A 13,196-nucleotide genomic window follows, 5' to 3' on the forward strand; every position below is an offset into this window, starting at 1 on the left:
GTCACACGAACTTCCGCCACCGGCAACATGGCAGCGCCCGGTGGGAAGGTACATGGTATCTCCAAAGCGGAATACCTGAAACGTTACCTGGACCCTGAAAGTTCAGCAGGGGGTGATGGGCCGGCTACGAAGAAGAAGAAAAAGAAGAGACCGGAGGGGAAGGGGTGAGACGGGGGGAAGGGGTGGCTGCTGTCAGGGACCTGTACGAGTGTGTGAGCTGAGTCTATTCGCAACCTAGTGATATAATTTAGTTCAGACTTACAGATTGTGGCTCTTCTAGCCACAGATGCCCAGTCACCCAATGTAGTCATATATCCTTCTTGCTGCAAACATATTATGTCACTTAAGTGCAACTACAAGGTCCCTGCTCTAACAGCCAGCGGGAGCTACTATCCTGCCCTTTACATTGTAGTTTGCTTTTAGACTGTATCATCTGATCATGTTGCTGCAAGAGTGCATTTATTTGTGCCCCCTGGGGGTGTGGTGTCATGCCCCCCCTTATGATGGCTTGGGGTCATGCCCCCCTTATGATGGCTTGGGGTCATGCCCCCCTTATGATGGTGTGGGGTTATGCCCACCCTTATGAAGGTGTGGGGTCATGCCCACCCTTATGATGGTGTGGGGTCATGCCACCCTTATGATGGTGTGGTGTCATGCCCCTCCCCTCATGATTGTTTGGTGTCATGCCCCTCCCCTTATGATGGTGTGGGGTCATGCCGCCTTATGATGATGTGGGGTCATGCTGTCCCCTCCCCCCCCCCTATGATGGTGTGGTGTAATGCTCCTCTCCTTATGATGGTGTGGTGTCATGCCCCCCCTCCCTTATGATTGTTTGGTGTCATGCCCCCCACCCCCTTATGATTGTTTGTTGTCATGCCCCTCTCCTTATGAAAGTGTGGTGTCATGGCCCCCCTTTTTATGACTGTTTGGTGTCATGCCGCCCCCTCCTTATGGTGTGGTGTAATACCCCCATCCTTATGATTGTCTGTTGTCATACCGGGTGATGGTGTGGTGTTATGCCCCCCCTCCTTATGATGGTGTGTTGTGTGTGTGTCCCCTCATTATGATGGTGTGGTGTCATGCCCCCCTTACGATGTGTGGTGTGGCGTTCTGACACCCCCTTCGTGGTGTAGTGATGTGTTATGTTCCCCACTGGAGGTGAGGTGTTCTAACCCCTATCCCCCCACCCCACCTGAACCCCTGGTGGGACAGGTAAAATGTGAAGCCCTATTCTTCTTCTTAGCTCCTACGGTTTAATTGTAATGTTGTTTTCTATTTTGTTCCTTACTAGCGGAATTTTGTTTTGGTTGACTTTAATTTTTATTTTTGTTGTTGTCATTGTGCCTTTGAATCTGTATGTTATATTTGTCATCATGGTAATAGTTAGTCTTTTTACCTTTTAGCATGCGGATAGTAGATGATGATGCTGAGGATTGGAAGAAAGTTCCAAAAAAAAAGGAGGAACCAAAGGAAGAGGAAGAGGACCAGCCAGTGGTGAGTGCCATTGCTTCTGTCCTTTAAAATGCATTGTAACATTGTGTCCTGGACAATGGGGACTTATACATATTCTGAATGTAGATTGTAAATTATCTGTAACCCAATTTTAATCATTTTGTAAGCTGTGGATCTGATGTTTTTGTTTTTGAATAAAACATAAAAACAAATGACGTCATAAAACATAAATAATATACTTGAAACAAGTTAAGTAAAAACATAATTGATAATTCAATTTTCCATATATTTGAACTGGGACCCCCTAATGAATGTAAATAATTAAAGAACACCAATTAGATATATTTAGAAAATGTTTTTGTATGTCAGGAACTAATAAATGCATAAAAAATAAAATAGGTAAATAATATTTTCCTTCTCAAGTATAAGGCAATATTTGGCCTATGCCCATTTGCTAAAGTTGCAATAGATAGGGTTCCAGAATAGAAATTCTACTCCCAAGAGTGCCATCTGCTGCACCTTTACTAACCCCTCACAGCCCTATGGGGCAGCAAACTATAATAATTCAGGGTGATATTTATTAATTTTTTTTTTTAATCAATTAAATAATAAAGGTAATCAATAAAAGTAACCAGATCAACACATAGATCTAAAACCTCCAATAGGAAAACAAATTCCAAAGAGTCAATATTGGTGATATGTAGAGATCCCACAATTACAATAGCCCAGAAAGACCGTCTTGACCCCTGTAGCTGGAAAGAAAGGCTGATATGATTTGTATCCTTATTATTCCTCTGTCTGGCTCTGTGCGGACCATTTCTCTGGTGCATAGCCTACTCAGGCCTGCCAATATGATGGACATGTACATGAAAAAATGGGAGAAGCTAGTGTATATTGAATTAGGGGAGTACAGGGTGACAACAACAAGTTTAAACCTGAAAAACATGTAAGAATTGAGTAGCTGGGGACATAGGCCCTCATTCAGAGGCGGTCGCAAGAATCGAGCGCTCGTTCTGAATGAGGGCGGCCGCTTGTTTTTTTTAGTGCGGCCTCCTGGTCGCTAGCTAAGCTGGTCGCCACCCACAGCTTTAGCGACCGACCAGGGTGATGGTCGTGATGGTCAAGACCATCGCGACCATCGGGGCTTGCGACGAGACCTTAAGGTTGGGTCTCGGCAACCGCAAGCCCCAGGGAGCTTCCTGCTCTGATCGAGCAGGAAGCTCCCCACTGACATCACTGCTGATGTCAGTGCGGCCGTCCACAAAACGGCACGCCTCCGTTTGTGTAGCCACTCCCCCGCCCCGCCTACAAAGTGGGGCGAGCTGTCAACATCGACAGCCGCCCCTTTTGTAGTGAGCTCCGGAGCGAGAGAATTTCTCTCTCGCTTCGGGGCTTGCGCACTCGCAGGGCCATAACATCGACCCAGGTTGCGAGCGCTCAGCGCTTGCGACCGGGTCTGAATGAGACCCAAAGTCCTTCTAAATTAATGCTTACTTGATAGCAAATTAATATGGGGGCGTCTGAATTTAAGGTGATGCATAGTGTTCATTCTAAGGTGGGCAGGGCAGCTATCACAGAAGGGCACTCCTCTGCGTGTGCCCGAAAAAAGGGCGAGGTTACTAGAAAGGGGGCATGTCCTTGAGACACTCCCCCTTTTCATCATTGTAGGTGGCATTCCCAGCACTTATGGAGATGATTGGCTCCCCTCAAGCTCTCCCCGCAGTGTGAATAGATGCTGTGAGCATGCACATGGAATCCTATTCACTCACCAGGGGTTACATCACCTGAACTTTTCCCCCAGCGGGACACTGCAGCCCACGGGTGTGGACGGCTGTTTCAAGGGGCACCGCCATAAGGGCAGGGCGCATTTCAGCAACTTCAAATTGGTCAGGGCACGGCACACCTCTGAAACAGCATAGCGGGAACCACTAGCTGCAGATGATGAACCTTGAGAGTCCAATCTCGACCTAGAGGTGCGGTCAACCCTCATGCATGGGATGATATATTGGCAAACAGCTAGTGTTCTATCTCAAATAGCCGTTTTCATAAAATACAAAAATGGTCAGTTCCCCAAGTGAGGTATAAACGTGCCCTGACAAAGACTCCATGAGGTTTGAAACGCGTTGGCTGCTCTAACAAAGTCTGTTGGCGATAGCACTGCTATAGCTGGGTGTTGTAGGCATTAGCTTTTACATGCAAAGCATGAGGAAACCTATGTGACATGCTTCATCATGGTATATCACTGGTGATCATGCGTAGAAGAGGAAAATAAATACTTTATTTCTTCTACACTTGTCCACTTCTTAACTCTTTAAAAGGTTTGTTACATCTCCCCCCAAACCAGTGTTACTGAGGCAACTAAAGGGAAAATGTACTAAGTGGAGATAATGGGCAGAGAAAATCCCTGTACATATTGTTTCCCCATATTGCAGAAAAGGGATTACCTGCATCTTTAGCCTGCAAGCGCTAGCAGGCATGCTTTTCGATGTCGCCAAAGGCACCTATGGTGGCGCTAGAAGACACACGTGTAACTATAAAAAAAAAAGGCACTTACCGTAGGGCTTCTTCTTCAGCGCCCATTTCACCACTAGAAGATGCTGATACCGGCTTCTCCTAACGGGAAGAGTGTGAGGGAAGCAGGAACTGTTGCACAATTAAATGTTCCTTGTCAATAAAATAGTTCAGAATTATTGTCTTGACTCTATCTCTTACGCATGCGAGGTCATCACAACAGACGCTCCCTGTGACAGTGACTAAATCGCCGATGGGATGTCTTTCACTCGCCCCCCTTCATAAGGCAATTTTTTTAGCACATTCCATGATAATTGCTTCCTGCTTCACCACGATAACAGGCGAAACAGTAACGGCAATAATACTGCAGTATGTGCAGCATTAATGTCGTTCGTTTACGCCTAAGTATCACTCTGATGCTTCGGCAAGATGTTATTGATAAACTGTGACCATAGGTTCATCCTCATCAGGACATATTAATAAGTATACCCTGACGTCTTTATGTGATCCCAAATAAGTCTGACCTCTTCCCTTGTTTTTTTTTTCTCAACTAATCTACACGTCTGCCAAACTGTCGTTCTCTATCCAACTTGTTAAATTAGGGAAGTATCTCCCATTTAATGTGACAGAGAACAGATACAGAGCATGATGGGTATATATATAGTTAGGTATAAACAAGTATGTTGTACAGCTCCATAATGTCCAACCTTTGATAATCCGTATATTAACGTGAAATAGTGCCTTTAACACTTTAGCTAGCAGAATTCACACTGTTTTGTATCATTACATTATCAGTCAGGGGATGTGAATGGTAAAGATAGTGGCAGTTCTACTTTTAGTTTACAGAGACAAAATAATGTTTTTCCTTTTTTTATTCTTTTGGAAGACTTGGTTGAAACAAATGGATTTGCTTAGAAAAAATGCTCCCGTTTCCTGGACTGGACGTAACAATTCTATCAAATTGAATATTTTGCCCAGACTGCTTTATTTGTTTCAAACGATCCCAATCGCTATACTGACTAAATTTCTACGCACCATTCAGTCGCTGTGTGGTACTTTCATATGGCAGAAATTGTCTAGCTAAGTCCTCTATTAACAGTGGTTTAGGCCTCCCTATCTTTGAACGTTATTATTTTGCTGCACAGCTTAGCCACATTAAATCTTGGCATCTAAACCTTGGACATAAGAAATGGGTGGATATTGAAAGCGATTTGATTGGGGACCAGAGGGTGGGTTTTCTCCCATGGCTCCCTGCACATCTGAGACCCGCCTCGGTGCATACGGTTCCATGTGTTAAGGCCACTTTGAGTATTTGGGACAGAGTGAATAAACGTTAGGACTTAGCCTCGTACCCATTCCCCTTGACACCCCTTAGGAGACACCCTCAGTTCCCTTTGGGTTGTGTGGGCCCTTACTCGCGCCCCTGGGTAGCTGTGGGTATCACTAGAGTCTTACATGTTGTTGAGGATTTTGCCCCTCTCACTTTTGAGGAACTGCGCGAAAAATATATGGCCTGCAACCGAAATACTATTTTTCATATTTACAGATAACTAGTTTTATCAGTTCCCTCAGTAAGTCACGATCCTTCAGGGAACTCAGCTCCTTTGAGCATCTCTGTACTTACAACCCTGGTCGTAAAGGTGCTATTTCCATTCTATATTCTCTATTATCTGGGCCCCCCCTGAATTCAAGGAACCATTTGAATTAGCATGGGAGACTGACCTGGGTAGGAATCTAGATGATGAGGAGTTGTCAGATATTCGTCAGTTGGTCTCTAAGACATCCATTAACACCAACCTTAAAGAAACTGCTTACACACTTTATACCAGATGGTACATGGTTCCAGAAAAACTTCATTCCATCTACCCATTGACATCAGATCTTTGTTGGCATCAGTGTGGACATAAAGGCTCCTACTTCCACATATGGTGGGACTGTCCACTGATTTCAACGTACTGGGATGAAGTTTTATCGCTTTTAGGCAATATCTTCAACTCTACACCTATCAAAGATCCATTACATGTCTTGCTATCTACACCATTTCCTGACCCTTCTAAACACTACAACAGACTATGTGGTCATGTATTTAACGCTGTTAAAATTTTGATTGCTATTAACTGGAAAAAAGTATTCACCCCCCACTCCTGTATTACTCAATAGAATCTGGTACACTGCTTCCATGGAATATATCACTTCCCTCCTCCATGACAAAATACCAAAATTTCATGAAGTATGGAACCCCTGGTATTCTTACTTTAATAGGACCCTTCCAGGTCTTGTTTGACCTTCATTTTGAATTATTTTATTTATTTTCAATATATTTTTTTATTTATTTATTTTTTTCCCTTTTCTTGTTCGACTCTGCTGCCTGGTGTCCCCCCTTCATGTCCGTTTTCTCTTATTTTATATTCTTAATTATATTTTTTAGATACTATTGGTTTTTCTTATGTTACATTTTTTCAACACCAAAACCAAGAAAATAAGGTAGTTTGATTTTTTAATTGCTTTGTTTTTTTATGGCTGTATAGAATTTTTTCATTACTTTATTTACCTGTTATCTACCTTTAATAAATAAAGAGATTAGAAAAAAAAAAAAAAAAGAAGACATGCTCCCTGCATGAAACACACTTTTATTTTGGCCAAATATAACTTGGTGGCCACAACATTTGGTATTATTGTCCTGGTATGGTGTATCCTGTTGAGTGTTTAAGACCAAATTGGATGCAGGAATCCATTGTTAATCTCGCATAACATTCTTCATGTACTGCGTAGGTGGCAGAGTTTGTAGATGAGCGCCCAGAGGAGGTCAAACGCATGGAAGAATTCAGGAATAGCAACAAGTGGAAAGTGATAAAAGGTGAGTAGCTGCAATGTAGATAGTTAAAATATTGTGAATTTCTACCCAGTCGAGGTAGATTCCTGGTTAAAATTTCAAGAACATAATCCTCGGTTAGTCTGTTGTTTATGGCACATGTATGTTTACTCCAGGCACCTGCTTTCAACACCAGACTAGCGTGCCATCCACATTACAGAGGTGTCCTCATACACTGTTGCCAATACAGGTATCATTCCCAGCCTGTGATAATTGTTTGCATTTGTTGTTCTTGACCACGTCTAAGTCTATAGACTATCATTTTATTATCCGGGACACAGCACATCTTTGATTATATCTTAGTCCTACAGAATTATTACTTATTTATCCATCTAATTTTCATTGTTGTTGCTTATGTGTTTTTTATTTTTCATATTTATATTTATTTATCTAACTATTAATTTATATTTATTGTACCTATGTTATTTCTTTTCATTTCCTTTTTTGGGCATTCCATGATTTTATATATGTATTCTATTAGTGGCTATTAAATTTTTTATTTACACATTTATTCCTGTTTACCAGCGCAGTATTTCTTTCTTTATATGCTTTGTGTGGGGGTTGCAATTTTTTTCATCTTTTGCTATTTACCGCTGCAGGTACAGTTTCTAATATCAGTGTGATTTTAGGCGCTAAGGTCTTTTTGTCCTTTGTCCTCATACACCTTGCCACAATACGCCATGGGCGCTTGATGCCTGGTGTGAGTGAGCCGCGGCTTGTATTGATTTCTACTTCAGGGTCCATAGGGGGTCCACAGGGTTGACCTTGGGGTATAGGTTGGGAACCAAATCCGGGCACCACGCAGTTAAAGCTTTTAGCTCCCAGGATGCACTTGGGTCCACTCTACCTATAACCCCACCCCCAAGCCAGAGGCACCTCAGTTTAAGTTGGTGCCCGGCCGGAGTCGGGTCACCGTTTAGTGCAGTGGGGAGCTGATTAGCAGCCCCTAAGCTTTATTTCTTCTAAAGGCCAAAGTTTTTTTTATTTTTACTTTGGATTCTTCAGAGCGGCAGCGGCAGACTGTCCATAGGACGTCTAAGCTGCCGCTCTGTCACCCCGCTGGCGCTGAGACGCCAGTACAGAGCTGGGGATCTCAGCGGGACCCCAGAGTCTGTACTAGCCGGAGCCCAGGACTGCTGCCGGATCCACGGGGAGCAGGTAAGGCGCGGGTCACCGCTTGCGGTGATCCGCGCATTTGAAATGCAGTCCTGTGCCTCCGGTCTCTGGGGACAGACCGGAGGCGCCGGCAGTGGTGGCGGGCTCCCCATACCCCGTGTGTCCACTAGACCATTAGGGACTTAGTGTTCGGAGAAGGGAGCCGGCGTCCCGGGGGTTAATAGCCGGCCAGGGGAGGCAGCCTTCCCTGTTACAGCGGCTCCTCCCCTCAGCTCAGCATGCCTTTCAGTATCTATAGTCTGGCGTTGCTGAGCTGCTTCCTCCGTGGGCCACGCTTCTTCTGAGGTCTCCAGCGGCCATTTTTTTGTGGTGCAGCAGAAATCTCTGGAGATGGCAGTGAGTCCAGTCCCCCTGCGTACCTCACCATCAGGTCAGTGTACACAGAGCTGTAGCCTTCCCAGACACTGAATCTGGGTAAGTTGCATGCAGTGTAATAGTGCAGTATATTATATGACATGTTTATGTATATATGTGTATATCTGCATTGTATGTGACTTATGCTAGTGCTGATTGTCTGTACTTTATTCTCTCACCTGTCAGTGTATATCTATCCCTTTTTCTTATCTGCCCTAATACAGCTGTACTTGGGGTGGTTCTGAGACCTCACATTTATATAATTGTTAATATTTGTGAGGTTTGTCACATACGGTTGCGTGCTGCATGTTGCCATATTTTGAGTGGAACTGTGTGTTGCATACGCTGAAAATGGGTTCCTGCAGCTAATTTTTAGTATCAGTCAGGACCAGTATAGCGCTGCTTGATCGCAAGGCTTGGTCAGATATGTCTGACCAGGAGATAGAGCGTTATACTGCACCCATTTTTACTATCCTGCAAGCCATGTGCTGCAGGTGTTAGTGCGGAGGATTTAACTCTTAAAGGGTTCTGTATGTGGCGTCATCGGGTGCCGGCCCCTTTCACGACCTCCTTGGGCGGTTTGTTTTCTCGGGATCCTCTTAATTGCGGATCGCCGGGCGGGCCCCATTGTTGTACCTCACTTGGGGTTACTTCACCATACTGCCCTTTTTCATCTCAGGGTATCTCGCAGTTTCTTGCACTCTTCCCCTGTGACACAGACTATCGCTCCCTGCAGGGGTTTTTCGAGTATATGAATTCTCCCTGGTGTCACAATAGTCTGTCATGCCCCTTGCAGGGATTACCACAACAGCCACCCTGGGTGGATGTCGTTTTTCTACAAAACGCAAATTGGCGTAGTTGACGCCCTGTGGTTACTTCCCAGTTGGCTCTGCCGTGAACTGGATACTGTTTTGGGCTCTTTCCCTCTTACACGGGGGGAAGCCTATTTCAAGTATTATTATCCCTGCTTTAGGGCTGGTGGCAGGTCCATTCTGGTTAGAGTGAATGTTGACCTGCACCTGTATCATACACCCTCAGTATTACGTGCCTTCTGGTTCCCTGTTGCTGACTAGCGGGGGGATTGCATGGCGGGACTCTGAATGTTGCCAGTTATGAGGTATTACAACAGTGTTTGGCCTCCTGTCCCAAATTCCCTGAGGGTCATCACGAGCCCCTCATGGGGTGGATGGGCGTGTTACTCGTCGGATTACAGATTACTACGCATCCCATTCCTGCGTGGTCGGATTCTTCTGATCCGTAGGTGGTAACTCTGCCTGAAATCAGTATACTCGCTTTCAGGGGTTGTTACCCATCCTACCATGGCTATAGCATGGTTGGTTAATACTATTGCATACTGAGCTGATGCATTTGTAATGTTTTTTCCCCACCAACACGTCTGGGGTTCAAATGTATTTGGTTGCTCACGTAATATATGCAGTTGTCATAGGTGGACATGCCTATATTGGATACCAGTCTCCTAACTTTCAGAGTTCCGGCTGCGACGGTATCCTCCGTAATACCCTATGGCTGCGCTCTGGGAATGCAGAGGTGCAGATACCATCTATAGGGTAGATCTTGTTTGGTCCTGACCTTGACAGTGGCAGTACAAATTTCCCGCCTTCAGCTATGCCCACTACAGGGCCTCAGACTAAGTTTATTAAGTCTTTTTGTCCTCTGGGTCAGCCTAAAGGTCTGTTTCTTCAACCGAGCAGGCCTGGACTGCCAGCCGATCCTGCTTCTGACCCTACGGATATATCGTCAGCATGATGAGACAGGCCTACCACTGGGAGATGGCGATTTTCTCAGTTCGCCCGGTACTAGTGTCTAGTTGCCGCGGCTACGTGGGTAGGAGGGTACGCCCTCTCTTTGCTCAGGCGGCCTATTTCCATGTGATGGTACGCAGGCCCTTATTCGGACCCGAACAGGGCCTTACGAATCCAGAAAGCTATACAGTTGTTGCGGTAAGCGGAGCTAATTGGGCCATCCCCACTTTCTCAGCGAGGGACTGGTTGTTCTGCTTTCTTTCTGGTGCGGTGGCTGAATGGTCCTCTTTGGCCTATTCTCTGTCTCAATTCCCTGAACCAGTTCCTAAAGCTACCTGGGCTCAGGAGGCAATCCCTATGCTCCATCATACTATGTTTGGAACCTGGGGACTTTATGGTATCACTGGATATACAGGACGCGTGCCTACGGGTACTTACAGAGACCTTGCCTCAGCATGGACTGAGGTTTGCTGTATCACAGCACTTATGGTTTTTCGGGCTCTGCCTGTTGGGACTGTTCTCAGCCCCACGGGGGTTTACCAGCGTTTTGGATTTTCTGACAGTTCTTCTGTTCAGTATATCCCAATGCTCCTGTACCTTGATGGCCTCCTGCTCTTAGCAGGATCACCGGGGTACTTTACAGCCGGGTCAGGTTGACTGTGGCTTCTTCAGGGTGCAGACGTTTAATCAATGGGGAAAAAGTCCTCCCTGCATCCCTCTCTGGGTATTCTTCACCTAGGAGCCCTGCTGGATTCTCAGAATCTGAGAATTCTTCTGGCGTAAGACGGCATCTCCACTCTTCCATTAGGAGTACATGGATGTCTGCGCAGTCGACATATGTCTTTACACTCTGGGATGCATGGTCCACTATTCAGTGTCTGCCTTTGGAAGGGTGGAATGGGCTTAGTTCCATTCCAGGCCTTTCCATAATTGGCTTATCTCCAGATGGAACAAGTTTTTTCTGTCTGATCACTGTTCAAACGATGATGCTCTCCCCGGAGGCAAGTCGGTCCCTTTTCGGGTGACTATGACCATCTTGTCCAGGGTATTCTTTGCTAAGGACAGTGTCTGGTTCGCATCCATTTCAGTGCAGTTGGATGTCTGTCGATTCCACCCTGTCAATTAACTTGTTGGAACTTTAGCCTGTCTTGGGCCTTCACTCTGGCATAGCCCTTGTTTCCCGGTGAACCTGAAAAAGTTCAGTCCGACAGGGTCAGAACAGTGGCTTCCTTTTTAGCAATACTGTTCGTTGGGTGGCAGTGTCAGGTATGTCATACTTTCGGACATTGTCTGAGGGTCTCCTCCCGACCATCTCGACAGTGTTCATTTCAGGTGCTCTCCATTGGGAAGCGGGAGTCCTCAGCCGTCACGACGTGCATCCCGGGGACTAGTCTCTTCCCCAAGAGAGGTTTCATCTCCTGGTGAGCAGGGGGGGGCCCTCCTGAGGTGACACTCATGGCCTCCTGACTCTATCACACTATGGTGTTACAGTCCAACTCTGGGGATTCTGAAGCAACCTTCAGTGACTCTTTGTCGGTGAAGTGGTTCTTCCAATTTGTGTACCTGTGTTCTCCAGTCTCCATTCTTCCTCGAGGGAAGTGTTTCAATCGAGACAGAGATGCTTTCCTGCTGGTGGCTCCTGATTGCCCCAGATGTCAGGGGTACTTGGTTTTTCGGAGTCTCTCCATCGATACTCCATTCCTGATGCTTCACTGCCCAGACCTGTTGTCTCAGGGTCCTGGGGTTTGCCTTGGACCTGGGTCGTTTGTCTTTGACTGCGTCCCTACAGTGGTCTTACGGCTTCCCTGGCTTTGTCATCGTTGGAATGATTAGAGCACATGGATCAGCTTTTGCTGGGACCTACCACAAACTGTGGCAGCCATAATTCTTATTACCTATCGATACGATCCTCTGGTGTCCAGGATTTCCAGATATTCTGGCATTCCTTCCGGCTGGCTTGGGTTTCACCCTCGGCCTGGCCTTCCTGACAGTGCAGATCTCTACACTGTCAGTATGATTAAGATATGGAATTGCTCCGCTCTGATATCCAGTTCATCCTTTGGAGTGTTTTCTGGATTATGCCTCCATTTGTCCTCCCTAGGGACTCCTTGGGAGTTAGTAGTGGTTCTTCGTTAACTCCGGGGAAAGTTAATGGAACCGCTGGTTGTGATAGCCATTACATGGTCTATTGCTTTGAGTTTATATCAACCAGGTGAGTGTCGGAATTGGGAGCATTCTCATGTGGCTCCTCTTCTGGAGGGCATCTTGTCAGGGTGTGAGTTGCTCTCACCCTGTGTTTCTTCTTAGTGATTTTTAGGTTCCATATTATTCTGGAACTTATGGTGCGGCCATTCAGTCCCCAGTCCTCTCGGCTGGTGTGGCCTCATTGACTGTGGTCCGGCTTCTGTGGATTTGTGATCCATTCAAGTTCCTGACGGAAATCGGACTCCTTATTGGTGGTCTGAGATTTCTGGTTTTAACAGGAAAGGATGGCCGGCCCATGGCCATATGTTGGCTGGATGGCCTCGTATGTCTTCTTCAGGGGCCTACCCATGGGTAGGCCTTTCTGTTGTTGCTGCTTGTTTTTTCTCGGGCCATGTAACCCTCGTGGGTGGCTCGCTGTGGCGCCTTGGCTGTTTTGCCTTGCTAGGTGGCCACGTGGTCTTCTGTCCACACCTTTTTAAGGTTCTAGGCATTGTTTTCCTTTGCCTCTCAGGATGCTTCCTTTTTGGCGGCGGATTCTCCTCTCAGCACAGGAGCGTCCCCTCCCTTGGTTGAACTGCTTTGGGACATCCCCAAGGTCAACCCTGTGGATCCCCTATGGACCCTGAAGTAGAAAACAAGAGATATGGCAAGAACTTACCTTTGTTATCTCTGTTTCTACGAAGTCCATAGGGTCCACAGGGCGCCTGCCCTGACGCACCTGGCTTCAAATGGGCTGTGTGACTGGTCACCGGTTTTCCGTCTCCCATTTCTGTGAGTATGGTTATCGAGTGTTCCAGTTTTCTCTCTCTTTTTCTCTCCTCCTCCGGCCTTTGGCTACCTACAAACTGAGGTGCCTCTGGCTT

At 46.2% G+C, this 13,196-nt stretch overlaps 1 protein-coding gene across 1 annotated transcript in view; it reads left to right on the plus strand.

Annotated features, from left to right (window-relative positions):
* Positions 1–13,196, plus strand: part of BUD13 (BUD13 spliceosome associated protein) — a 28,685-nt gene continuing 15,489 nt past the window's right edge. Inside the window, exons 1-3 of the mRNA XM_088481357.1 lie at positions 1–164; positions 1,404–1,494; positions 6,736–6,820. Of these exons, the coding sequence (XP_088337483.1) occupies positions 28–164; positions 1,404–1,494; positions 6,736–6,820 (313 nt within the window). The 5' untranslated portion in view covers positions 1–27. The remainder of the gene's footprint in view (positions 165–1,403; positions 1,495–6,735; positions 6,821–13,196) is intronic.

The sequence above is a fragment of the Taudactylus pleione genome, unplaced genomic scaffold, assembly GCF_031769625.1.
Source record: "Taudactylus pleione unplaced genomic scaffold, aTauple2 ptg000270l, whole genome shotgun sequence".
Taxonomy (NCBI): domain Eukaryota; kingdom Metazoa; phylum Chordata; class Amphibia; order Anura; family Myobatrachidae; genus Taudactylus; species Taudactylus pleione.